The sequence below is a fragment of the Mesoplodon bidens genome (assembly GCF_964165515.1).
Source record: "Mesoplodon bidens genome assembly, chromosome: 6".
Taxonomy (NCBI): Eukaryota; Metazoa; Chordata; class Mammalia; order Artiodactyla; family Ziphiidae; genus Mesoplodon; species Mesoplodon bidens.
This window is the reverse complement of record NC_138162.1, coordinates 83941824-83969311: the sequence shown is the minus strand read 5'-3', so window position 1 is coordinate 83969311 and position 27488 is coordinate 83941824. Positions and strand designations below refer to the sequence as shown.

Sequence of the window (27488 nt, the reverse complement as noted above, 5' to 3'; positions counted from 1 at the left end):
TGGGTCTGGTGGGGAGTAGAAAATGACAGTGGCTGGTCCTTTATACAAGGGCTAGCATATAGTCTTACAGCTAGGAGTTTTTCAGATTCTAGTATTAAAAGTATATATGTTCATGTTAGATAACTGATATAGGTAGGCCTGAACAGAATGAGAGGATGTACCCATTCTCTTTATTAAAAATTAGTGTTCGCACATACAAACATATTGCATATAATCTGGAATGAAAAGGAAACATTCTATTTTATTTTAGTGAAAACTATTATAAGGCACCTTGGTATTAGTTTGTCCATGTCAAGTATTAAAGAATATCTTACTAATCATAATAAGCCTGTTTGTCAGAAATCTTTTTTTTTTTTTTTTTTTTTTTTGAGGTACGTGGGCCTCTCACTGTTGTGGCCTCTCCCGTTGCGGAGCACAGGCTCCGGACGCGCAGGCTCAGCAGCCATGGCTCACGGGCCCAGCTGCTCCGCGGCATGTGGGATCTTCCCGGACCGGGGCACGAACCTGTGTCCCCTGCATCGGCAGGTGGACTCGCAACCAGTGCGCCACCAGGGAAGCCCTGTCAGAAATCATTTTTAACAAATTTCATTTTATGCCTTATTGTATATATAAAATTCAGCAGTAAAACAGACTAAATAGACTTTGTTGCGATTTTTATACAAATACATGTTCCATATATAGATACTTAAGATTGAAGGACCCTGGGCAAATTCCCTTGTTACTGTATTTGTAGACTGAATTTTCAGAAGCCCCATAGTTCTATTTGTTTGTTTTTATTTCAAAATGGGAAATGCTAAAGGTTATCATACGGGCTACTAGTAAAAAGTCCTGTTGCCATTTGGAGCACATCAAACTTAAAGCCCATACAGTTTAAAGATAAAAAAGAATTGTTCATGGGAGTAGACTTGGAAATTGGATTTGACTTATGAGCTAAATTTGGGGAATACAGACAATAATGAAATTCCTTTTTAATTGACACAATGACAGCTGATTATACACATTTTTCTCTGGTTTTTCACAAGAACACATTTTAGTTTCCTTAGGCTTATGTTGATTTGCCAGAAGTACTGAGAAAAGTCTTTGCTTTGCTAAGGCTTTTCAGTGGTCTGAAAATAGAATGACAGATGTTACAGTAAAGGAAATTTGTGATGGTAGAGTGATGCTAATAAGTGGAGAACAGTTTGATTGTGAACCTCTGGTTTGGTGTGATACGTTTGCCATCATATATGCTCAATTAGAAGGCAGTTCCCCATTTTCCCCATGAGAATATCCCAGCTCCAGATTCTTTTGCCAATTGAAATATATAAGATTTTAAGGAGAGACCTGACACATTAAAATCTGCTTGTACTTAATTTGGTTACATAAACCATTGTATTACATGTAGAATTCAGAAATAAAGTTATGTCTTGTTTTACTGTCTCATATGCTAAAATAATTTTGTTCAGTCTCTTTGTATGTATAGGGATCATTTTGGAATAATTTGTCTTCCCAGTTAGTTGATAGCTACTAGGAATATGAGTGTCTTCATAAGTCTTGGATATAAGGCGACTCCTTTTTCTTCTTAAAAATAATACTTTGGGGATAAAACCCTAAAATAACAACTGAACATTTGATAATTCTTTATATCCTTATTTCTCACTGATATTTACAAGTATTTCTCAAATTTAAGAAGTCAGAGTCTTGAGTGAGCTTATTCTTACTAAATATCTTAAGTTTTTAGTTGTTAATATGGATTTTGTCTATTTTTTTCCCCCTTTTCTTTGAGGGGTTGGACATAATTGCCTTATTTCATTTCAGGGATCCTTCTAAAGTAAATATTCTGGTACCTGGTGCTGGACTAGGAAGACTGGCCTGGGAAATAGCTATGCTAGGTTATGCTTGTCAAGGAAATGAATGGAGTTTTTTTATGCTCTTTTCTTCCAACTTTGTACTCAACAGGTATTTAATTTACTTTTTGCTGGAAATAGTAATTTCTCAGAATCAGATTGACTTACCTATTTTTGCAGAATTCTGAATTTGAAGATAAGTACGTAGTGGTTAAATATGGTATATATCATAAATGTTTCTTATTAAAATTAAATTGCTTATACAATTACTACTTTAATTAGTTGCCTAGTTAACAGAATGTTGAACGGGATGGGTAAGTGATATTTTAAAAAGTGATTGGGTACTCCATGAAGCTGAGATGATTTCTCTGCAGAATTTTGGGCTAAGTATTGTCCTGGAAGGAGTATTTTCTTATTGTTCCTTAAACTTATTTACCCCTTTGTTTCTTTAGTGGAGTAAGATTATAATGTAGCAATCATAATTTTTTTCTTAGTCAAATTCTTATAAATGGCTCACATATCTGAGTTGGAAAGATCTCGCAGAACTTCTGTGGCCTCATTTGGAAAGTAGTGGAAAAGAGTTTTCAAAGCCAGAAGAGGTGTGTTAGAGAAAAAATAAATAGCTGCCTTGTTTAAATAATGTGTTGACTTGGTAGCAGTGTGAGTTAGGGGATAGTGAGAAGGTAAAAAGGAGAGTGTTGTACAAAATAATTAAAATAATTAGGTAACAAACAAAACCCATACCTTTTTTGAAAAAAATACTTAGACTTTTTTACTTGAGCTTGAGTTCAGTGATATATTTTTAAAAATTTGAATGAAAATAGCACATTTATATATCTTAATTTACCTTAATTTTGTTTCTGTGTTTTAATCCGTGATTGGTTACTCATCTACATGCCTATGTGGAGTTTCAGATAATTGGGTGGAGTGTAGTGGTAACACTTTTTAAGTGTTAATTATATAAGTAAATCTTCAATCAAACAGATTATATTTTAGTGTTTAAAGTAGATTTCCCTGGTAAAATATTTAGTTAACACTGAATTTTATGCTCATATTTTGCAGATGTTCTGAAATTAATAAATATAAGCTTTATCCCTGGATTCATCAGTTTAGCAATAACCGGAGGTCAGCTGATCAGATTCGACCCATCTTTTTCCCTGATGTTGACCCCCACAGTCTTCCTCCCGGTTCTAACTTTTCTATGACAGCAGGAGATTTTCAGGAGATATACTCAGAATGCAGTAAGTCCAAAGATCACATGCTTTATTCTAAATTTAATGAGCTAATTTTATACTAAGCCAAAGTTGTGGTCATTCATTTTGACAATAGAATATAAGGTATACTTCAATGACAATTTAGAATATTTTCAAAGTTATGTATAAGGCAGTGATGTGAAATATAAAGAAGTATGAGATCCCACAATTAAGAAATTTAGAATGTTGGGTCTATTAATATAAGACAACATGTAAACAAAGGTTGAGTAATGAATACAATAAAGATGGAAGTAGGTTAGTGTGAGAAGTGAGCTCTTTGTGGAGAGGCTGTGACTTGAAGGATAGGGAGGAATGGCATTCAGAGGTACAAAGATATGAATGAGTAAGGTAATCGGGGATGGTAGAATAGCCTTACTGGAAGGAAAAAGAACATTTGGGGATTTAATGGCAGATACGGCTAGAGAAGTAGGTTGGTTCCAGATTGTGGATGACCTTTATAAGCAGGCTATGAAGTTTGGACTTCAGCCTGGCAAAATGTTGAAGAAATTTGAGCTAGGCATTAGAGAAAGGGAGATGATAATGGGGAAAGAGGAGAGAGGGATTGGCAATAAAAGGAAGAAGAAAAATAGAAGGCTGAGGGGTCAGCAGGTTCATTCATTTAACAGGTATTTGTTGAGTACCTGCTAAGTAGCAGGCATTGCAAAGAGAGCAGTGAGCAAAACAAAGCCCCTGTGCACAGGGAACCCATATTCTAGTTCGGAGAGAGAGGCGATAACAAATTAATATTGTGAGGAAGAAAAAATAAGGCAGGGTAAAGGGGATAATGAGTGACTGGGGAGAGACTGCTGGTTTATATAGAATTCCCAGGGAAGGTCTTTCTAAAAGGGGAACTTAAGAAGAAAGATTGAGCAGAGAACCTCAAAGGAATGAAGAAGCAAGCCATTCAGATACGTGGGGGCAAGTGTTGCAGAGGGAATGGCAAAGGAAAGAAGATTAGGGGGTGGGAAGGACGCTTGTTCTGCTCAAGAAGAGTAAGAAGGTGAGTTTGGCTGGGGTGTGATAAGCAGTGGGCAAATGATGGGAGATCAGGTTGGAGTGGGTTTGGTGAGGCTGACTCGTAGGCCACAGCGAAGACTTTGAATTGTGTTCTGAGAGAATTGGGAGGCCTTGGAGAGATTAGAGTGGGAGAGGAACAAGATAGTCAAGTTTTTGTTTATTTTTCCCTGAACGCTGACCTTGTGAAAACCTGCACTCTGAAGGTAGAAGGAGGGAGATAGAAGGTGTTAGGTGCTGGGGGTAAGTTAGGGAGCAGGGTCTCAAAATAGGAGTGAAATAATGGAAAACATTGCTTTGTCAAGTAAAAGTGACTTTCTTCTGGAGCAGGTTTGAAAGAGGAGATGGTGAAGGTAATCCGCAGTTGGATCAAGTGCCTTATTTGTACAGACAGCCACCTTCAATGCAGTCTCTTCTGTCTCTGTGCCAGGCCACAGCCTCCAGAAGGCAAACAGAGTTCTCTGCTGGGTTCCCACCCACTGCTGCTGACTGTCCCCATCCCCCTTTTCAACTGGCAGTTCTCCCAAGTACTGGTGGATGCTTATGTATTTTGATGCCATTCATTTCTCAATTGGCAGCAAATGCATGAAGTCTTTTTGAAACCTTCCGGAATTGGTAGCTAACACTGGTTTAAATCACAACTTAAAATTCAAATATCATTTCATCTTAACTGATTTTAAATGAAGGCTAGAAGTTGAAAAGATTATAAACAAAACTCTTATAAATATTATCTGGTAAGGGTATAGTGATATAGGTTATCAAAAATGATTTCCAAATTGATTACCTTATCAAATTAGTAATAAAAGCTTTTATGAATTACAAAGTATCTCATAAATGATTATTTGGTAGCCTTGATTATAGTAGTTGATTGGAAGAGTTTAGCTTCTATACCCCTGCAGTTATATGAAATATTCATAGTCTGTAAAGAGGTAACTGGTACCTTTAAGGAATTCATTAAAAGAAAGGCAAAATAATATAACATATAGTAATTTGATTTTCCTTGAATAGGTACCTGGGACTGTATTGCTACCTGTTTCTTCATAGACACAGCTCACAATGTAATTGATTATATTGACACAATATGGAAAATACTCAAACCAGGTGGAATTTGGATAAACCTAGGTAAGTTCCTCAGTATTTATTAGAATTTACACATTCATCTGAGTACTTAGAGCTGTTCTGCATTTGGTAACTTCACAGTACTAAATGTTCACAGAAGTTGTAATTATGTCATACATGTTTTAAAACTTCTGCAGTTTCCTTTAGACTGCATTCTAGTTAGTGGTACAGCTCCTCCAATCATAGTTAGTTCCTCCAAAAGCAGTAGAACCCCCCAAATTTGTATATTCATACTAGGTCAGTCTCACAGCAGTCGTAATTTCAAAGAGGTACTAACTATTAACTTGATTATAATCGTTCCCTCATCTTCCCCACCCTCCATTCCATGGAGACAGTGCTTCCTTTAAGAAGGAAGTGTTCTTTTTTTATTTCTGTAATGAAACATTTGAGGGAAAGCACTTAATCTCTCCCATGGAAACCTCCTCCCCAGTACATACACATACTAGGAAAAGAGTAGGTATGATAACTTATGTGATTACCTTGAGTTTAAGAAAGGGTAGAAATATAATTTAATTTATGCAAAAACCTTTTTAGTGCATCCTATTGCCACGGCTAGAAATCAAATAATGAGTATGACGTGGTCCTTCCCATCCAGAGTCTAAGGGAAATTGCCAATTTTATGCTCTTCCTTTAAAATAAAGGGAGAATAATGATAATCAAGGTAAATATACTTGTCTTTTTTAGTAGGATATATAATCCATACTAAGGAAGACTATATTACATAAAAGTCAGATAAACATTGTTTGAGTCCTTGGTGTCTTTAGTATTGGTGTAGTTTTGTTGGTGGGTTCTATTATGTGCTCTCTTTAATGATTTGACTTTACCAGAGACTTAGCCAGTAGGACTAAGCCTACAGGTAATAGTAAGTCTTTTCCAGACTTCTCTTTAGAAGTCCATAGGAAAGATGAGAGCAGCTGTAAACTGTAGCTATGATATGAAGCAAATATCTCTAACCTTGGGTTTTCCTTAAAAGAAAAGTATTCTTTTTCCTGAGGAATGATTGACAGATAACATTACCTACTGGGTATTTGCTCCCTCTGGGTTAGGCATTATGTTAGCCCCTTAAAAATACCTTGTTTAGTCTCAAAACAACCCTATGTTGAAATGGGATTATTGCTATTTTATAATTGAAGAAACTGAATCTTGGGTTAAATAACTAGCAGAAAGGTTGTGGAGCTTATATACGGCAGAGACAGGCTGACACCCCCCATCCAACCCCTTGAATGCCTAATCAGCTACCTCTGCAGGCTTGTGCTGGGTCAGTCTATAACTTAGCATTATTCTGACTGTGCAGTCATTTGTGGGTTGGGAGTTTGTCCTGTATACTGTAGGATGGTTGACAGCATCCCTGGCTTGTACCTATTAGATTCCAGTAGTACTTCCCCAGTTGTGACAGCCAAAAATGCAAAACTACCCTTGATCAAAAACCATTGCTCTAGCCTTGTGCTAATGCCCTAGTCCAGGCCCTCATCATTGCTTGCCTGGATTAATGCAGTAGTTTTCTTAAGAGTATCCCTGCTTTCAAGTTATCTTCAACCCTCTGCACCTCTTTCAGTTTCTCCATTTACCACCAGAGTGATCTTCCCAGTGTGCAAATCTATCCCTGTCAGACTCCCTGCATTAAAGTCTAACTTCGTTGGTAACCTAAACTCTTCTGGATGTGTTGTGCCCTTTGTGATCTTTCTTCTGTCTTGTGTCTCAGCTTCATTTTTTTTAGCTGCTCCTGTCCTGACCTCAAGTGCTAGTCCTCTGGCCTAGAAAGCCCTTTCTTTTTCTTCTCTGTTTTCATTTGACTCTTCCCTATGTGCTCTTTAACACTCAGCTCAGGAGATCCTTTCAGTTTGGGTTAAATATCCTGTATTTCTCTTTTATATCATCACAGAATCTGTCAGTAGCATTTAACACATTGTGGTATAGTCATCTTTTTGTTTCCCCTACTAGTCTTTTTTTTTTTTTTGGCGGTACGCGGGCCTCTCACTGTTGTGGCCTCTCCCGTTGTAGAGCACAGACTCCGGACGCGCAGGCTCAGCGGCCATGGTTCACGGGCTCAGCCGCTCCGTGGCATGTGGGATCTTCCCGGACCCGGGCACGAACCCGTGTCCCCTGCATTGGCAGGCGGACTCTCAACCGCTGTGCCACCAGGGAAGCCCCCACTACTAGTCTTTAAGCTTGATGAGGGCAGGAATCTAATGCCTCTTCCTCACTTGGAGTGAATATTTAGCAACTGTTATGTGTATGAATGGATGTATTGTTTCAGAATTTGAAATCAGGATCAAAGTAATGTTAAGATGCCACAGAAGTTTGCTGCCAAGGGACTTAATAAAATGGCATTTATATTGGTAAATTCATAACATTCCTATGGTTTCGGCTTCAGCCATGTGGATTTGGAAAATCAGTTTTACCTGTAAACTGAGAGTGTGTCCCCAGCCCCTCGGGGACAGTTTCACCCTAATCATGCTTACATAGACCAGAATGTCAACATATTCATATGTAATGGGAGAGGTAACTGCTAGCCATTCTGGAATACCAAAAAGTTACATTGGAAGTTAAATTGTAATGAAAAATTTGCGACATTATATGAGATTAGAGTTGGGAATATTATTAATTTAGAAAATGCTTTAAGGGGTATTTAAGGTATTCACTTTAATGTTTCTTAGGTTCGGGAAAACTAGTGAGCTTTTCAAGGGAACTCTTATGCATATGTCCTTTGGGAAAGGCTCTGATCTGGCAAAATGCAGAAGAATGCCTGTGCATCCTGTGCAACTGTTTTTCAGTTTTTCATGGTGATCAGTACCCCTTAAATGCATTTATATGGAATTTATTTTTAAAAGGGGGGGTGTAGGTGTGCATGTCTGTGCCCATGCACTGATACATTTATAGTTGGATAGTGGAGGGCAGGCAATTAGCAAATTGAATCTAACTTCATCTGGAAGAATAAACAGGTTAAAGTACCAAAGGAGGTCTTTGTAAAGCGTAATGAGAAATGGAGCCTATCAGATTTGAAAGCACTGTAAACCTACAGAATTTTTAAAAACATGAACGATTTCCTATAAAAGGTGGATGATTGAACACATACATTATCTCCTCACTGAGATCTTGTTACAGTTTATAAAAAGGTATAAAACACATGAACAAATAATGGCAGGGATGTCATCAGGGGACAAAAGAATGTAACAGTATTTCAGAAGATGGGGTAAGTGGATAAGTTGTGCAAAGAAACCAACGTGAATAGAGCCAGTTGACCTGGAATAACCCTGGAAAATGAGGCACTAAATGAAAACAACATAAGTTGAAAATCTATATTTAGGAAACAGTTGACCTCTATGTAGCCAAGATGCCTACCTTATGCCCCCTTCCAGTCCATGCTCAGGCAGGAGACCAGAAGTTTAATTCCCTGGAAAAAGTGAATGGAAAAGGAGCAGAATTTATGAAAGCATGGCCTAGTAGAGAGTGAGTGTAAAATGTAGGACAGAAAAGAAGAGGATTAATTAAAAGTCTGCATTGGAAAATGAGCAGGCAGTGACCACCAGTTCACCCTACTCCTACCCCCAACACCTCCCTACCCTGCCTATAAAACTTTTTGCTGGGGTTTGAGTGCCAGCTGTCTGTTTTGCACAGATGCAAGCCATGTTTCTTTAAATGGGCATGTCAGTATAGCTACATGAGCTTTTTTTTTTTTTTTTTTGGTAATTAATTTATTTTTGGCTGCATTGGGTCTTCGTTGCTGCGCGCAGGCTTTCTCTAGTTGTGGCGAGCGGGGGCTACTCTTCGTTGCAGTGCGCGGGCTTCTCATTGCGGTGGCTTCTCGTTGTGGAGGAAGGCTAGAGGTGTGCGGCCTTCAGTAATTTTGGCACGTAGGCTCAGTAGTTGTGGTTCGCGGGCTCTACAGTGCAGGCTCAGTAGTTGCAGTGCACAGGCTTAGTTGCTCCGTGGCATGTGGCATCTTCCTGGACCAGAGCTCGAACCCATGTCCCCTGCATTGGCAGGTGGATTCTTAACCACTGCACCACCAAGGAAGTCCTACACTAGCTTTTAATAATCGTATGGTGGATCTTTTTCTCTTAAATCCTTTCTGTATCTTTTTTTTTTTTTTTTTTTTTTGCGGTACGTGGGCCTCTCACTGTTGTGGCCTCTCCCATTGTGGAGCACAGGCTCTGGATGTGCAGGCCCAGTGGCCATGGCTCACGGGCCCAGCCGCTCCACGGCATGTGGGATCCTCCCGGACCGGGGCACGAACCCGTGTCCCCTGCATTGGCAGGCGGACTCTCAACCACTGCACCACCAGAAAAACCCCTCCTTTCTGTATCTTTATGTTTTAGATGTATCTCTTATATACAGCATACAGTTAAATTTTCTTTCACTATCCAATCTAATAATCTCTGTCTCTTAACTGGAACTTTTAGAACCTTAAGGATATAAATGGTTTAAATCAACTTATCCCAGATTTGGTAAATGGGATCTCCTTCAAGCTGGCTCCTGTGTCCTTTTGAAATATCCCTGTCATTTTCTGAGCACCTCCTTTCTGGCATAACCAGGTATACCAGGCTCATCTTATACTTTTTCTGCCTGAGATCCCTGAAGTCAGTCATTTTCCAAGGATTCCTGGTTCCTTTTAGTGGGGAATGGTATGTAGAAATGAAAATCTGGATTCTACCACTGTGATGGTATTGCTTCTAGGCCTTTTTAGAAGTATATGTTTGTACCCTTCTATGTCTGTAGACACAGTTCATGTTTATAGATCATGAGTTTATGCTGGTACTTTTAGTTCCCAAGCAACACTAGGTATAGAGTACAAGGTTGGCATATAGCTTTCAATACATGGAAGATATCATTCCAGTGGCTTCTAGCTTCTGTTGAGACTTTAGCTATTTTAACTGTTGCTCCTTTAAGTAATCGGTTTTGTTTTTAAGATTTTTCACTTTGTAGTTTTTTCAGGTTCAATATTATATCTAGTTGTAATTTTTTCTTTTTAAAAACTATGCAGTTGGGCTTCCCTGGTGGCACAGTGGTTGAGAGTCTGCCTGCCGATGCAGGGGACACGGGTTCGTGCCCTGGTCCGGGAAGATCCCACATGCCGCGGAGCGGCTGGGCCCGTGGGCCATGGCTGCTGAACCTGCGCGTCCGGAGCCTGTGCTCCGCAACAGGAGAGGCCACAACAGTGAGAGGCTCGCGTACCGCAAAACAAAAACAAAAACAAAGACTATACAGTTTATTGGGCTACCTGAGTCTGTAAATTTTTTCATCAGTTCTGAAAAATCTTAGCTTAAAAAGGGGTCTCCACTTGCCAATATGAGGCAAGCATAGCATCAAAATAAGTAATAACATGTATTATTTCTATTATTTCATAAATCTTCTCTCCCTCATTCTTTTTCTCTCCTGGAAATGCAATCAAATATATTTTAGACCTTCTCACTCTAGCTTTCACTTCTCTTTACTTGCAATTTTTTTGTCTCTCTGTTTTGCATTCTGGATAATTTATTCTGACCTGTCGTCCCATTCACAAATTCTCTCTTTCACTGTGTCTAATATCTATTTTATTTCTATTAGGTGGGTTTTGTTTGTTTGTTTGTGTGTTTTGGTCTGCTATGTCATTTAAGGATCTTCTATTCTCTGAATATATTTTCAAGATAGTCTTTTTATTTCTTTGAAAATACTGAGCATATTTTGTCCAATAATTGTAATATCTCAAGTCTTTGCAGGTCAGTCTCTGCTTTCTCCTGTTCCTGCTGGTTTTTGCTTATAGTTCTTTGTTTCCCTGGGCTGTGGACCTTAACCATTTATTTATTGCTCATTGCCCTTGAGAAGTCACTTTTGGAGATTTCTGGAGACCTACATTAAAGGGTTTTTTTCTCCAAAGGAATGTGCATTAGCTTTTGGGAGATGATTGGAATATTATCAGAAAAACAACAGAATATTAAATTCTAAATTAAATTAAAATTAAATATTAAACTAAAACCTGGAGTTGAGGTTCATTGGACCACTCATGTTATGTAAAATTAGGCTGAAAATCTACCCTAGGGTTAAAGCATGATTTACAATATCTCTCCAAAATTATTTTTTCTCTTTTTTCCCCCTTGTTTAGTAAGCACTAGGTCAGCTTTTCTTGCAACCCCCTTTCCCCCCACCCCCAGGTTAAAGGATAGAATTCAGTTTACTTATTTCTTACCTTAAAGATAGCCCATAAGACAAAGTGAGAGAGTGGCATGGACATATATACACTACCAAACGTAAAATAGATAGCTAGTGGGAAGCAGCCACATAGCACAGGGAGATCAGTTCGGTGCTTTGTGACCAGCTAGAGGGATGGGATAGGGAGGGTGGGAGGGAGACGCTAGAGGGAGGGGATATGGGGATATATATGTGTATAGCTGACTCACTTTGTTATACAGCAGAAACTAACACAGCATTGTAAAGCAATTCTACTCCAATAAAGATGTTTAAAAAATTTTTTTAAAAAAAGAAGAAGAAGATAGCCTGTACGATTCCAAATATAATGTTGGGTGATCTGTCAGACCTACCTTGGGTAGGCTCACAGTTTTGTCTTTTTATCACCCTGGCCAAAAGAGTTTGTTAAGTGCAGGTCCATTTCATATGGATAGTCAAATACCCTCAGGGTAAAAAAAATGGTATCTAGTTTTACCTCTGGTTAATCCTCTGGGCTCCTGGTAGTTTCTTAGAAACTTGCCATGTATTCTTTATTTTTAAGATTAAAAAAAATAAATTATATATGCCAATTTTAGTTGTTTTCAGTAGAAGCATTGGTCTGAATAACCTAACCTGCCTTTACAGGAAGCAGCAGTTCCTTTATATATTTCTGTATTTTTGCAATGAGCTCTATTTTTTTAATTAGAAAAAAATTGGAAAGGGAAAAAAAAGTAAAAGTCTTTAAGAGAAACCTACTCAGAAGTGAAATAGACAGACAACATAAATGTATAAGTTATAAAGGAGTAAATGTAAATGACCTGTATACAGGGGGAAAAATGTTCACCTTCATTGCTAATCAAATAAATATACATGAGATGCCATTTTTCACGTATCATATTGGGTAGATTTAAAAATTTTTTGCTTGATGTTTAGATAAGGTACAGTGAGATAAGGTGTACTTATGTACTGCTAGTGGGAGTATAGTAATAAAACTTTATTCAGGAAGAAAACAATTTGATTATGATAAAATCTTAACAATTCATACACTGGTCAGGGCTTGGCAAACTATCACCCACAGGCCAAATTTGGCCAGCCGCCTATTTATGGCCCACCAGCTAAGAGTATTTTTTACATTTTTTAAAGGGTTGGGGTAGGGGGACACACAAATAAGAATGTGTGATTGAGATTGTATGTGGCCCACAAAGCCTCAGATATTTGCCTTGCCATCTAACCTATTACATAATTGCATTCAGTATTACGTACATGTGTTAGGTTAATTACACTTGTAGAAGTCTGTCAGAGCGAAATAATTAGATATGGGTGAAGAGTAAAGACCAATTAATGGACATACTCACTGAGCGAAAACTTAGACTGAACCTACATTTCTAACAGTAATGGAATGGATGGTCATGGGATAGCCACATAGTAAAACCATTCTCCAGAAATAATCAATAAAATAGGGAAATGTTCCTAATGAAGATGCAAAACTATATACATAATATCTCATGCTAATGCATCCAGGAAAGACTGCAAGGAGATACATTAAGTTTTCAAGTGGTTATCTGTGAGTTAGGATTACTCATGGGTTTGATTTTATTTTTATCATATTACATGTTATTTTAGCTTTCTCTTATTGAGCTTGCTTTATACTTATGGTCAAGGAAAAAAATATTTCTTTGCTTCTTCTGTTATTTCCATTAAAAAATGTGAAGAGACACACAAATTGAGAAAATAAAGAACTCCTTGAGGACTGTGGCAGTGTTTTATTCATCTTTATATATCCAGTGCCAGGTATTTGCTAGGTGCTTGGTAAACATTCACTTAAAGAATGAGCGACCAGGTAATAAATGTGAAAAACTGCTCAGCCTCAAGGAAATGCAGATGAAATCATGTCTGGCCTATCATTTTCCTCTTGCCAAATTAGCAAATACTTAGTTTAATAAAAATACTTATTGTGTTTTTTCTTTTTAAGTTAGATTTGGGAGGGGTATAGTTGACATATAATAAATTCACCCTTTTTTTTTATTTTAAAAATTTTTATTGAAATATTGTTGACTTACAATGTTGTGTTAGGTTCAGGTGTACAGCAAAGTGATTCAGTTATACATATATATATATAGATAGATAGATATTCTTTTTTTTAATCTTTATTTTTTATTTTTATTTTTTGCTTTATAACAAATTTAAACAGTTATACATATACATATGTTCCCATATCCCCTCCCTTTTGCGTCTCCCTCCCACCCTCCCTATCCCACCCCTCCAGGCAGTCACAAAGCACCGAGCTGATCTCCCTGTGCTATGCGGCTGCTTCCCACTAGCTATCTGCCTTACGTTTGGTAGTGTATATATGTCCATGCCGCTCTTTCACTTTGTCACAGCTTACCCTTCCCCCTCCCCATATCCTCAAGTCCATTCTCTAGTAGGTCTGTGTCTTTATTCCTGTCTTACCCCTATGTTCTTCATGACATTTTTTTTCTTAAATTCCATATATATGTGTCAGCATACAGTATTTGTCTTTCTCTTTCTGACTTACTTCACTCTGTATGACAGGCTCTAGGTCCATCCACCTCATTACAAATAGCTCAATTTCATTTCTTTTTATGGCTGAGTAATATTCCATTGTATATATGTGCCACATCTTCTTTACCCATTCATCCGATGATGGACACTTAGGTTGTTTCCATCTCCAGGCTATTGTAAATAGGGCTGCTATGAACATTTTGGTACATGTCTCTTTTTGAATTATGGTTTTCTCAGGGTATATGCCCAGTAGTGGGATTGCTGGGTCATATGGTAGTTCTATTTGTAGTTTTTTAAGGAACCTCCATACCGTTCTCCATAGCGGCTGTACCAATTCACATTCCCACCAGCAGTGCAAGAGGGTTCCCTTTTTTCCACACCCTCTCCAGCATTTATTGTTTCTAGATTTTTTGATGATGGCCATTCTGACTGGTGTGAGATGATATCTCATTGTAGTTTTGATTTGTATTTCTCTAATGAGTAAAGATGTTGAGCATCCTTTCATGTGTTTGTTGGCAGTCTGTATATCTTCTGTGGAGAAATGTCTATTTAGGTCTTCTGCCCATTTTTGGATTGGGTTGTTTGTTTTTTTGTTATTGAGCTGCATGAGCTGCTTATAAATTTTGGAGATTAATCCTTTGTCCGTTGCTTCATTTGCAAATATTTTCTCCCATTCTGAGGGTTGTCTTTTGGTCTTCTTTATGGTTTCCTTTGCTGTGCAGAAGCTTTTAAGTTTCATTAGGTCCCATGTGTTTATTTTAGTTTTTATTTCCATTTCTCTAGGAGGTGGGTCAAAAAGGATCTTGCTGTGATGTATGTCATAGAGTGTTCTGCCTATGTTTTCCTCTAAGAGTTTGATAGTGTCTGGTCTTACATTTAGGTCTTTAATCCATTTTGAGCTTATTTTTGTGTATGGTGCTAGGGAGTGATCTAATCTCATACTTCTACATGTCCCTATCCAGTTTTCCCAGCACCACTTATTGAAGAGACTGTCCTTTCTCCACTGTACATTCCTGCCTCCTTTATCAAAGATAAGGTGACCATATGTCCGTGGGTTTATCTCTGGGCTTTCTATCCTGTTCCATTGATCTATCTTTCTGTTTTTGTGCCAGTACCATACTGTCTTGATTACTGTAGCTTTGTAGTATAGTCTGAAGTCAGGGAGCTTGATTCCTCCAGCTCCATTTTTCGTTCTCAAGATTGCTTTGGCTATTCGGGGTCTTTTGTGTTTCCATACAAATTGTGAAATTTTTTGTTCTAGTTCTGTGAAAAATGCCAGTGGTAGTTTGATAGGGATTGCATTGAATCTGTAGATTGCTTTGGGTAGTAGAGTCATTTTCACAATGTTGATTCTTCCAATCCAAGAACATGGTACATCTCTCCATCTATTTGTATCATCTTTAATTTCTTTCATCAGTGTCTTATAATTTTCTGCATACAGGTCTTTTGTCTCCTTAGGTAGGTTTATTCCTAGATATTTTATTCTTTTTGTTGCAATGGTAAATGGGAGTGTTTCCTTGATTTCACTTTCAGATTTTTCATCATTAGTATATAGGAATGCCAGAGATTTCTGTGCATTAATTTTGTATCCTGCAACTTTACCAAATTCATTGATTAGCTCTAGTAGTTTTCTGGTAGCATCTTTAGGATTCTCTATGTATAGTATCATGTCAACTGCAAACAGTGACAGCTTTCCTTCTTCTTTTCCTGTTTGGATTCCTTTAAATTCTTTTTCCTCCCTGATTGCTGTGGCTAAAACTTCCAAAACTGTGTTGAATAATAGTGGTGAGAGTGGGCAACCTTGTCTTGTTCCTGATCTTAGTGGAAATGGTTTCAGGTTTTCACCATTGAGGGCAATGTTGGCTGTGGGTTTGTCATATATGGCCTTTATTATGTTGAGAAAAGTTCACTCTATGCCTACTTTCTGGAGGGTTTTTATCATAAATGGGTGTTGAATTTTGTCAAAAGCTTTCTCTGCATCTATTGAGATGATCATATGGTTTTACTCCTTCAATTTGTTAATATGGTGTATCACGTTGATTGATTTGCATATATTGAAGAATCCTTGCATTCCTGGGAGAAAACCCACTTGATCATAGTGTATGATCCTTTTAATGTGTTGTTGGATTCTGTTTGCTAGTATTTTGTTGAGGATTTTTGCATCTATGTTCATCAGTGATATTGACCTGTAGTTTTCTTTCTTTGTGATATCCTTGCCTGGTTTTGGTATCAAGGTGATGGTGGCCTCGTAGAATGAGTTTGGGAGTGTTCCTCCCTCTGCTATATTTTGGTAGAGTTTGAGAAGGATAGGTGTTAGCTCTTCTCTAAATGCTTGATAGAATTCGCCTGTGAAGCCATCTGGTCCTGGGCTTTTGTTTGTTGGAAGATTTTTAATCACAGTTTCAATTTCAGTGCTTGTGATTGGTCTGTTCATATTTTCTATTTCTTCCTGATTCAGTCTTGGCAGGTTGTGCATTTCTAAGAATTTGTCCATTTCTTGCAGGTTGTCCATTTTATTGGCATAGAGTTGCTTGTAGTAATCTCTCATGATCTTTTGTATTTCTGCAGTGTCAGTTGTTACTTCTCCTTTTTCATTTCTAATTCTATTGATTTGAGTCTTCTCCCTTTTTTTCTTGATGAGTCTGGCTAATGGTTTATCAATTTTGTTTATCTTCTCAAAGAACCAGCTTTTAGTTTTATTGATCTTTGCTATCGTTTCCTTCATTTCTTTTTCATTTATTTCTGATCTGATTTTTATGATTTCTTTCCTTCTGCTAACTTGGGATGTTTCTGTTCTTCTTTCTCTAATTGCTTTAGGTGCAAGGTTAGGTTGTTTATTCGAGATGTTTCCTGTTTCTTAAGGTGGGATTGTATTGCTATAAACTTCCCTCTTAGAACTGCTTTTGCTGCATCCCATAGGTTTTGGGTCGTCGTGTCTCCATTGTCATTTGTTTCTAGGTATTTTTTAATTTCCTCTTTGATTTCTTCAGTGATTGCTTCGTTATTAAGTAGTGTACTGTTTAGCCTCCATGTGTTTGTATTTTTTACAGCTCTTTTCCTGTAATTGATATCTAGTCTCATAGCATTGTGGTCGGAAAAGATACTTGATACAATTTCAATTTTCTTAAATTTACCAAGGCTTGATTTGTGACCCAAGATATGATCTATCCTGGAGAATGTTCCATGAGCACTTGAGAAAAATGTGTATTCTGTTGTTTTTGGATGGAATGTCCTATAAATATCAATTAAGTCCATCTTGTTTAATGTATCATTTAAAGCTTGTGTTTCCTTATTTATTTTCATTTTGGATGATCTGTCCATTGGTGAAAGTGGGGTGTTAAAGTCCCCTACTATGAGTGTGTTACTGTCGATTTCTCCTTTTATGGCTGTTAGTATTTGCCTTATGTATTGAGGTGCTCCTATGTTGGGTGCATAAATATTTACAATTGTTATATCTTCTTCTTGGATCGATCCCTTGATCCTTATGTAGTGTCCTTCTTTGTCTCTTCTAGTAGTCTTTATTTTAAAGTCTATTTTGCCTGATATGAGAATTGCTACTCCAGCTTTCTATTGGTTTCCATTTGCATGGAATATCTTTTTCCATCCCCTTACTTTCAGTCTGTATGTGTCTCTAGGTCTTAAGTGGGTCTCTTGTAGACAGCATATATATGGGTCTTGTTTTTGTATCCATTCAGCCAATCTGTGTCTTTTGGTGGGAGCATTTAGTCCATTTACATTTAAGGTAATTATCAATATGTATGTTCCTGTTCCCATTTTCTTAATTGTTTTGGGTTCGTTATTGTAGGTCTTTTCCTTCTGCTGTGTTTCTTGCTTAGAGAAGTTCCTTTAGCATTTGTTGTAAAGCTGGTTTGGTGGTGTTGAACTCTCTCAGCTTTTGCTTGTCTGTAAACGTTTTAATTTCTCCATCAAATCTGAATGAGATCCTTGCTGGGTAGAGTAATCTTGGTTGCAGGTTTTTCTCCTTCATCACTTTAATTATGTCCTGCCACTCCCTTCTGGCTTGTAGAGTTTCTGCTGAGAGATCAGCTGTTATCCTGATGGGGATTCCCTTGTGTGTTATTTGTTGTTTTTGCCTTGCTGCTTTTAATATGATTTCTTTGTGTTTAATTTTTGACAGTTTGATTAATATGTGTCTTGGCGTATTTCTCCTTGGATTTATTCTGTATGGGACTCTCTGTGCCTCCTGGACTTGATTAACTATTTCCTTTCCCATATTAGGGAAGTTTTCAACTATAATCTCTTCAAATATTTTCTCAGTCCCTTTCTTTTTCTCTTCTTCTTCTGGAACCCCTATAATTCGAATGTTGGTGCATTTAATGTTGTCCCAGAGGTCTCTGAGACTGTCCTCTGTTCTTTTCATTCTTTTTTCTTTATTTTGCTCTGCAGCAGTTATTTCCACTATTTTATCTTCCACCTCACTTATCCTTTCTTCTGCCTCAGTTATTCTGCTATTGATCCCATCTAGAGTATTTTTCATTTATTGTGTTTTTAATCGATGCTTGATTCATCTTTAGTTCTTCTAGGTCCTTGTTAACTGTTTCTTGCATTTTGTTTATTCTATTTCCAAGATTTTGTATCTTGGAAATAGAATCTTGGATCATCTTTACCATCATTATTCTGAATTCTTTTTCAGGTAGACTGCCTATTACCTCTTCATTTGTTAGGTCTGGTGGGTTTTTATCTTGCTCCTTCTCCTGCTGTGTGTTTTTCTGTCTTCTCATTTTGCTTATGTTACTGTGTTTGGGGTCTCCTTTTTGCAGGCTGTAGGTTCGTAGTTCCCGTTGTTTTTGGTGTCTGTCCCCAGTGGCTAAGGTTGGTTTAGTGGGTTGTGTAGGCTTCCTGGTGGAGGGGACTAGTGCCTGTGTTCTGGTGGATGAGGCTGGATCTTGTCTTTCTGGTGGGCAGGTCCACGTCTGGTGCTGTGTTTTGGGGTGTCTGCGGACTTTTTATGATTTTAGGCCACCTCTCTGCTAATGGGTGGCGTTATGTTCCTGTCTTGCTAGTTGTTTGGCATAGGGTGTCCAGCACTGTAGCTTGCTGGTCGTTGAGTGAAGCTGGGTGCTGGTGTTGAGATGGAGATCTCTGGAAGATTTTCGCCGTTTGATATTATGTGGAGCTGGGAGGTGTCTTGTGGACCAGTGTCCTGAAGTTGGCTCTCCCACCTCAGAGGCACAGCACTGACTCCTGGCTCCTCAATTTGGGATGATTTGTTGTCTATTCATGTATTCCACAGATGCAGGGTACATCAAGTTGATTGTGGAGATTTAATCCGCTGCTTCTGAGGCTGCTGGGAGAGGTTTCCCTTTCTCTTCTTTGTTCTCACAGCTCCTGGGTCTCAGCTTTGGATTTGGCCCCGCCTCTGCGTGTAGGTCGCCGTAGGGCGTCTGTTCTTCGCTCAGACAGGACAGGGTTAAAGGAGCAGCCTCTTCGGGGACTCTGGCTCACTCAGGCCGGGCGGGAGGGAGGGGCCCGGAGTGCGGGGCCAGCCTGCAGCGGCAGAGGCCGGCGTGACGTTGCACCAGCACGAGGCGCGCCGTGCGTTCACCCAGGGAAGCCGCCCCTGGATCCCGGGACCCCGGCAGTGGCGGGCTGCACAGGCTCCCGGAAGGGCGGTGTGGACAGTGACCTGCGCTCGCACACAGGCTACTTGGCGGCGGCAGCAGCAGCCCCAGCGTCCCACGCCCGTCACTGCGCTCCGCGCTTTCAGCCGCGACTCGCGCCCTCTGTGGGGCTCCTTTAAGCAGCGCTCTTAATCCCCTGTCCTTGCGCACCAGGAAACCAAGAGGGAAGAAAAGGTCTCTTGCCTCTTCGGCAGCTCCAGAGTTTTCCCGGACTCCTTCCCGGCTAGCTGTGGCACATTAGCCCCCTTCAGGCTGAGTTCTCGCCGCCAGCCCCAGTCCTCTCCCTGCGCTCTGACCGAAGCCCGAGCCTCAGCTTCCAGCGCTGCGCGCCCCGGCGGGCGAGCAGACAAGCCTCTCGGGCTGGTGAGTGCCGCTCGGCACCGATCCTCTGTGCGGGGATCTCTCCACTTTGCCCTACCCAGGTATGTGGGGAGTTTCTTGCCTTTTGGGAGGTCTGGGGTCTTCTGCCAGCGTTCCGTAGGTGTTCTGTAGGAGTTGTTCCACGTGTAGCTGTATTTCTGGTGTATCCGTGGGGAGGAGGGTGATCTCCGCGTCTTACTCTTCCGCCATCTTACCCGGAACAGATCACCCTTTTTTTTTTTAAGTGTACAGTTTGATGCATTTTGAAAGCTGGATAATCATGTAACTGTTACCTCTGTCAAGATAGGGAACATTTCTATCTTTCCCAAAAGTCTCTTGTGCCCCTTTGTAGTCAGTTCTCTCATCCTTAATAACCTGGCAGTTCTCTGTTTTATGTTACTATAGTTCTCCCTTTTCCAGAATACCATATAAATAGAATCATACAATAGGTTGCTTTTTATGTCTGGCTTTCTTCGCTTAACATAATGCTTTTGAAATTCATCCGTTTTGTTGCATATACCAATAGCTTTTTTCTTTTTTGCTGAGTAATATTTCATTGTATGGATATACTACATTCTGTTTATTCTTTCATTGGTTGATGGACATATGGGTTGTTCCCAAATTATTATGATTATGAATAAAGTTGCTATAAACACTTGAGTACAAATTTTGTAGCCACAAGTTTTCATTTCTCTTGGATAAGTACCTACTGGTGGAATTACTGGGTCATATGTGGTGCATGTATGCAAAACTTTACAAGAAACTGCCAACCAGTTTTCCAGAATGACTGTACCATTGCATTCCCACCACTTCCTAAGTAAGGTGTTAAAACAAGTACTTACCATTGCAATTGTGAGTGAAAACTGTTATATCTCCTTTGGAAAGCATTTTGGCAGTTTGAATCAAGTCAGTAAAAATGTTTATTCTCTTTGTTTTATTTTATTTATTTATTTAATAGATTTAGTTTTGGCTGCGTTGGGTCTTCCTTGCTAAGCGTGGGCTTTCTCTAGTTGCGGTGAGCGGGGGCTACTCTTCGTTGCAGTGCACAGGCTTCTCATTGTGGTGGCCTCTCTTGTTTCAGAGCACGGGCTCTAGGCGCGTGGGCTTCAGTAGTTGTGGCACACAGGCTCAGTAGTTGTGGCTCACGAACTCTAGAGTGCAAGCTCAGTAGTTGTGGCGCATGGTCTTAGTTGCTCTGCGGCATGTGGGATCTTCCCAGACTAGGGATCGAACCGTGTCCCCTGCATTGGCAGGCGGATTCTTAACTGCTGCGCCCCCAGGGAAGCCCTGTTTATTCTCTTTGACCTGGAAATTTCACTTCAAGGTATGTCTTTGTAAGGAAGAATCTGAAATACACATAGAGCTATTTGTTGAAGTACCATTTGTGATAGGAGACTGAAAAATACAGCACAATTATAATGGCTGTCTTTGGGTGGTAAAGTTACAGATGCTTAACTGTACATTCAGTGCTATGCTGGGCATTATGGTGGATTCAAAAGAAACTTAAGACATATAGCTTGTAATGGAATAAAGCATAAGTAGAAGTAAAATCTGGCCTAGGAATGTGTTTATGTAGATATAATAAAACAATATTGTTGGAGGTTCTTAAAATAATAGAGAAAGAACAGTATATGCTTTAGAGCTGGAAAGACTTTGCTATGAGGCTTTGCGTTCTTTAATAAAAGGCTTCAAAAGCTTTGGGATGATCTTGGATACAACAGGTGCTCAGTAAATGGTAGCATCTTTCCTTTTTACTAGTACTAATCCAGCTAAAAGGAATTGAAGCTTGATAGAGTGAGTAGTTTGGTGGGGAGTCATTGTTATCTTTTGAAAAGAGCACTAATATATAAATTATAGTTTTTTTTTTTTCTAGTGGTTTATGTACAGTAAAAAAGAGAAGAAGAAAAACCTTTTAACCCTAAGTAAGTATGTTCCACAGAGTGGTGAGCAGTTTGGGAGTAGAAACTTTGTCTTGTTTGTTACTTTTATCTCTTGTGATTATTAGCACATGGTATGAGCAGTGGGGATGGGGTGTGGGTGGTGAGTTGGTCTCAGGATTTATAATTAACCCAGTGAAAGGTGCAGAGACGATTGTCTAGATTAATCCTTTAGTATAACTTTGGAATGATAATGTTACCTGGATAAAGCTGATAGATTGGGCAAAATGTGAGACTAAAAGATTGGAAAATTTGGTTTGAGTCAGGTGATAGTTCCTTGGATATCTGGAGTGAGAGAATAGTAAAGGGGGAATGTTATTTTAAGAAGTTGTAATAGCTTTGATGAACTTAGTGCCTACTATATGCCAGGTGTGTTATCTCATGTTAAAGTCATGTTACAGATGGGGCAGAGTTAGTGACTTGTTCATAGGCACACAATTAGTTGGTGTTAGAGCTGGGATATGAGCTGTGCACTTAAAAAGCCAGCACAAGGCGGTCAAGTGGTTAGGACTCAGTGCTTTCACTGCGGTAGCCCGGGTTCAATCCCTGGTCAGGGAACTAAGATCCTGCAAGCCACGAGGTGCTGCCAAAAAAAGAAGGGGAAAAAAAAAAAAGCCAGCTCTCGTATCACCTTTTCCTTCTAGGAAGCCCAGCCTATAACTCTCCAACCCCCCTTACCCCCACATTTTTCCTTCCCAGTCTGGCTTGAGGACTCTTCTCTGTTTTCACGCGATACTCAGTTTGTAACTGCAGTTTTGCATTTACTTATGGAATTATAATTACAGTATACCCTTGCATTTTGGGGACTTGGTATTCTGTGATTCAGCTACTCCTTCAGGACCTTAAGAGTTACAGGTGTAAGGCCCATGATGTGGAGAATCACAGTGTAAGGCGGTTATACCAGAGGGTCTCGCTCCCCATGAATGTAGGCCCAGCACTCAAATGGCAGTTACTTGGCCAAAGTTTCAGTGGTCTGGATACTTGTCCTTGACAAATGTAATGGTTCTTTACCTCTCCTTTTTACGTTTCATCCTCTATCCAACTTATTTCTCAACTTGGAGTTCAGTTTAAACGGCTACTAGTGCATGTTTATATTTAAGTAGTTCATTCATAGTATCTTTAAACCATAGGTCCTCTGCTATACCACTTTGAAAATTTGGCAAATGAACTTTCCATAGAATTGAGCTATGAGGATATAAAAAACGTTGTCCTGCAGTATGGATTCCAGGTAGAGGTAAGGATGGAATGAAGTATTGCCAAAATTTAACTTCCAAAGCACTTAAACAGGAATGCTGATGTTATGGCAGTTACTGGCTTTACCTCTTAACCTCTTTGTTTTCTCACCCATAAAGTGAAGATAATAATACTTAGCTTTTAGAACTATAAGGATTTTAGTTAATATATATGTAAATGGAAAACTGTAATCTCTGGTGTAATCACCTTTCAATAAGTGGTAGCTGACCATTATAATATTGGCCTTTGTAGACTGAAAAGTACCAGGTAGACAGGGTGGGAGGGCAGGTGTAAGAGGGATATTGTTTACTGTATGTACTTTTGTACTGTTCAGTCTTTCCTTATCATGTGATTATAAGGTTTCATGATACTTTGACTATTGTGTTTTAGTTGTATGTTTATTTAGAAGCATTTGATTCATTTAAAAAGTAAAAGGTTTGTTCTTAAAGATAAAAAAAGCAACATATTACAGTAGTTTAGAGTTCAAGCTCTGGAATTAGACTTCTTGAGTGTGAATTCCAGTTCCACCACTTATTAGTGGTGTGACCTTGAGCAAAACTGTTGTTGGTAAAGTGGGATTACTAATAGTGCCAATCTTAGGGGGTACTTTTGTGTAATAAATGAATTAATATACAGAATATGTTTAAAATAGCACCATGGTTGTCATCATCATCATCATTATGATTATTGTTTGCATTTCAGGTGGAAAAAGAATCTGTCTTGTCAACATATACTGTGAATGATCTCTCCATGATGAAGTACTACTATGAATGTGTCTTGTTTGTGGTCCGTAAACCACAATAATGGTCTCAGGTGGTATCACAAGGAAAAAAGTTTAATAATAGCAGATGCTGAAATAAACAACTCAGAGTCAACTATTACAATGACAGGACACAATCTCAAGTGGTATCACAAGGAAAAAAGTTTAATAATAGCAGATGCTGAAATAAACAACTCAAAGTCAACTATCACAATGACAGGACACAACCTCAAGTCAGTGGTGCCTTCTTATTCCTAACAAAATTAAGAAATATCGTCTATTTTCTTAATATGTCTATTGCTTTTTCAGAAACATACTATGCCATGCATATTTGTACTACACAAGTAAAAATGGAGGAAATGTCTTCAAGTATACATTTTCCTTGAAGCCCAGAATTATCTTTCAGTTGAAAAAACTTTATCTCCAGTGTCTTCAAATATACATTTTCCTTGAAGCCCAGAATTATCTTTCAGTAGAAAAAACTTTATCTCCAGTGTCTTCATGAAGCTGTCCATTGCAAGTCTGCCATATGAATAACTAATAGTATTGAAGTCGATAATAATCTCCTTTTTTTGTTCTTTTGTATACATTGCACATGTTATTTTTAAAAGAGTCTAAGGATCCTCTGTCACTTTCAACATCTGAAACTGGGAATTTTGTTTACTTTGGACCTAAGGAATCTATACATAAAACGTGCATCTAGGGGCTTCCCTGGTGGCGCAGTGGTTGAGAGTCCGCCTGCCAATGCAGGGTCCACGGGTTCGTGTCCCAGTCTGGGAAGATCCCACATGCTGCGGAGCGGCTGGGCCTGTGAGCCGTGGCCGCTGAGCCTGTGCGTCCAGAGCCTGTGCTCCGCAATGGGAGAGGCCACAACAGTGAGAGGCCCGCGTACCGCCAAAAAAAAAAAAAAAAAAAGTGCATCTATTCTTTTATCATTCAGATTATTTGATTTTATTTTCTAGCTCAGCTGAATTTATAGTTAGCATCAAACATTTCATTTTTATGAAATGCTGAATTCATAGGATCACAGGCCAGTAAAATGCATTTTAAATAACTGAGAAATTAAGTCTTTTGGCCACACTAAATTGAACGCTTTTTGAAAGCATACTCATCATGGATCACTCTGAAATGTATGAGATCTCAACATTCTAAGTGAGGCACAAAAGCCTTTATTAAAGGTACTGCTCAGAAACTGGGGACATAAGAATAAAATCTGCCCATTTGAAATGTATGATTTCAAACTATAAATGAATACAGAGTTTATCAGTGAGATGTTTACAATAATGTCTTTTCTTTAGGTTACATCAATTACAAAAGCAAGCACTTTTTTTTCCGTTAAAACAATTACATACTAGTAAAAACTGTCATGATAGTATTAATGTGGAGAAATTTTGATTATGAAATTTAGGGATAAATTACTGCCCATGGTCTGTGTCTTTAATATTGTAAGAAGCAGCCATTAATATAATTTCAGATTAATACCAATTTTGTTCCCTGATAGCTGTAGCTAAAACAGTATATATGCTGCTTTAAATTTCTACCTCTAGCGGATCTTTATTGGAGGGAGTTTTCCTTTGTATTTTTTTAATGCTTATTGTCCTGTTTTCCAGTAGCTTGATAAGTAGAGATGACTAATTTAACCTTTTCTTGGAGAAAAGGAAGTAATATTGAATTTTTTCACAGATGATTGTGATGATATTAAGTGACCTCTGTGGCAATTTGGATAGATAGACTTAATCTCAATAATGTGCTGGTAGCATAAATGTCATGTTTTCATAGGAAAACTTACTTAGAAATCTTTAGACCTTTACTGTCAGTTAGGTGCGGGGGAGTCACTACGCGATTTGGCATCTTACCAGTAGGACCTTTTCTGCATACACTACAGGAGCTCCTGTGGCCTTTATGCCCATGATGCAGTGAAGGATTCCGTGAAGTTAATTTGATTTGTCAGGTTATGGACACGTGTATGTAACCTGTTGAGTGTTTCTGAAAAACTGTTTCTCTTTTTTGTGTTCCTCAATACTTGGCAGATATTCATTTAGTGGGAATTCTCCTTACCTACCACATGGAGGAACTTGAAATTAATTGCAAGGGGAAAAAGCCCCCAAATTTATTATTTTCTTTTAAAGAAAGAAACTTAAGAGGAGCATAAGTATTTTTAAAAAGCCATTGAAAGGAAAGGAATCATGCTGTTTGTAATTTAGAAATGCTTTTTATTCACTGATTAATATTCACTTTTTTACAACTTGTATCAAAACAAATGATCTTGGTTTTCTCATAGAGGGAAAAACAGGTTGACACCAATGGGTTGGCATTATTACTTAAAATTTTTGCTATCAAGTTTTATTCTTTAATAATGTTACTTATATTTCTAAATTATAGCTTATATTTTAGTTAATTCTGAAATCAGTTATTTCATTTGTTTCTAATTTCTCCCTCATATTATGAATACTGTTTTTTAAACGTACTTCACAAATTTGCATCACTCTTTTTCTTATAGCTTTTGTAGTTAATATATTCTAAACTTGAAAATTGTGGTATCAATCAATAATAGAGGTGTCACTGGAGGATTTAATTTTGTATTTCTTATGTGTAGAAATAGCTACTAAAGTGTATAAGCCTTAAAGTTTAAAACATTTTTCTTAAATAACTCTATACACAAATGTTGTCATTCATTTTCATCAAGTGGGAGGAGATAGGTCATTGTGCTTGCTTTTGTTGTTGTTTTTTTTTAAATTTCCATAATCTGAAGCAGTGCAGGCTAGGGTATATTAATCAAGTGAGCAAGATGGGATATGTAAAATATAAAGAGAAGCTGTATAAATCACAGTATAAAATTATGAAGTTTGGGAACTGTAAAATGCACTGTATTTATATGTAACTCTCATTCTAAAAGTTGCCACAAAGGCTGAATCGGAAGCTTCATGTCTGCATGAAATTTCCTATATTTTTAATGTGTATGATGGGATTAATTTTTCTTGAATATTAAAGTCTGCCAATTGCTATGAAACAATATTTGCTTGGTTGTTTCCATCTAAATTACTCATAACCATAGACATGGGAATGTTAATTGAACACATAATACTTTTGAACCCTTGGATTAGCCTATTTTTATATGCTTCTAATATGATTATTTGGTTTCCGAGTATGCTGGGCCTTATACTAATTAATCTTGGTCTTTGGTTTGTTAAATAATCAACCAAGAATTGTAAAGGAACCAGTAGAAGAAAATTCCAGGACCAGCCATTAGTAGGATGAGCACTTAACTTGCACTTAGATACTTTTCCTGAATTATTATTTGTGATCTTGGGCAAGGTGCTCCGAGTTTGTTTCTTCATCTATAAGACAGGATTGATACCACCTATTTCAGTGGGTTTTTATGAGGTCATATGTGCTATCTGTGAAATATTATACAGGCGTACCTCATTTTATTGCACTTTGCAAATAGTGCATTTTTTACAAATCGAAGGTTTGTGATAACCCTTGTGTTGAGCAAGTCTGTCGGCACCATTTTTCCAACAGTATTTGCTCATTTCATGTCTTTGTGTCACATTTTGGTAATTCTTGCAATATTTCAAACTTTTCCATTATTGTATTTGTTATGGTCATCTGTGAACAGTGATCTTTGATGTTACCATTGCAAAGAGATTATGACTTGCTGAAGGTTCAGATGATGG

At 38.3% G+C, this 27488-nt stretch overlaps 1 protein-coding gene across 2 annotated transcripts in view; it reads left to right on the top strand.

The window, feature by feature from the left end:
• The window catches only part of CARNMT1 (carnosine N-methyltransferase 1), a 50213-nt gene extending 23389 nt beyond the window's left edge, over positions 1 to 26824 (top strand). Inside the window, exons 4-8 of one of the 2 annotated variants that reach the window (XM_081236237.1) lie at positions 1798 to 1938; positions 2889 to 3067; positions 5102 to 5215; positions 22949 to 23052; positions 23754 to 26824. In XM_081236237.1, the coding sequence (XP_081092363.1) occupies positions 1798 to 1938; positions 2889 to 3067; positions 5102 to 5215; positions 22949 to 23052; positions 23754 to 23855 (640 nt within the window). In that variant the 3' untranslated portion in view covers positions 23856 to 26824. The remainder of the gene's footprint in view (positions 1 to 1797; positions 1939 to 2888; positions 3068 to 5101; positions 5216 to 22948; positions 23053 to 23753) is intronic. The other variant, XM_081236238.1, reaches the window with a different exon arrangement.
• The last annotated feature ends 664 nt before the right edge of the window (positions 26825 to 27488 follow it).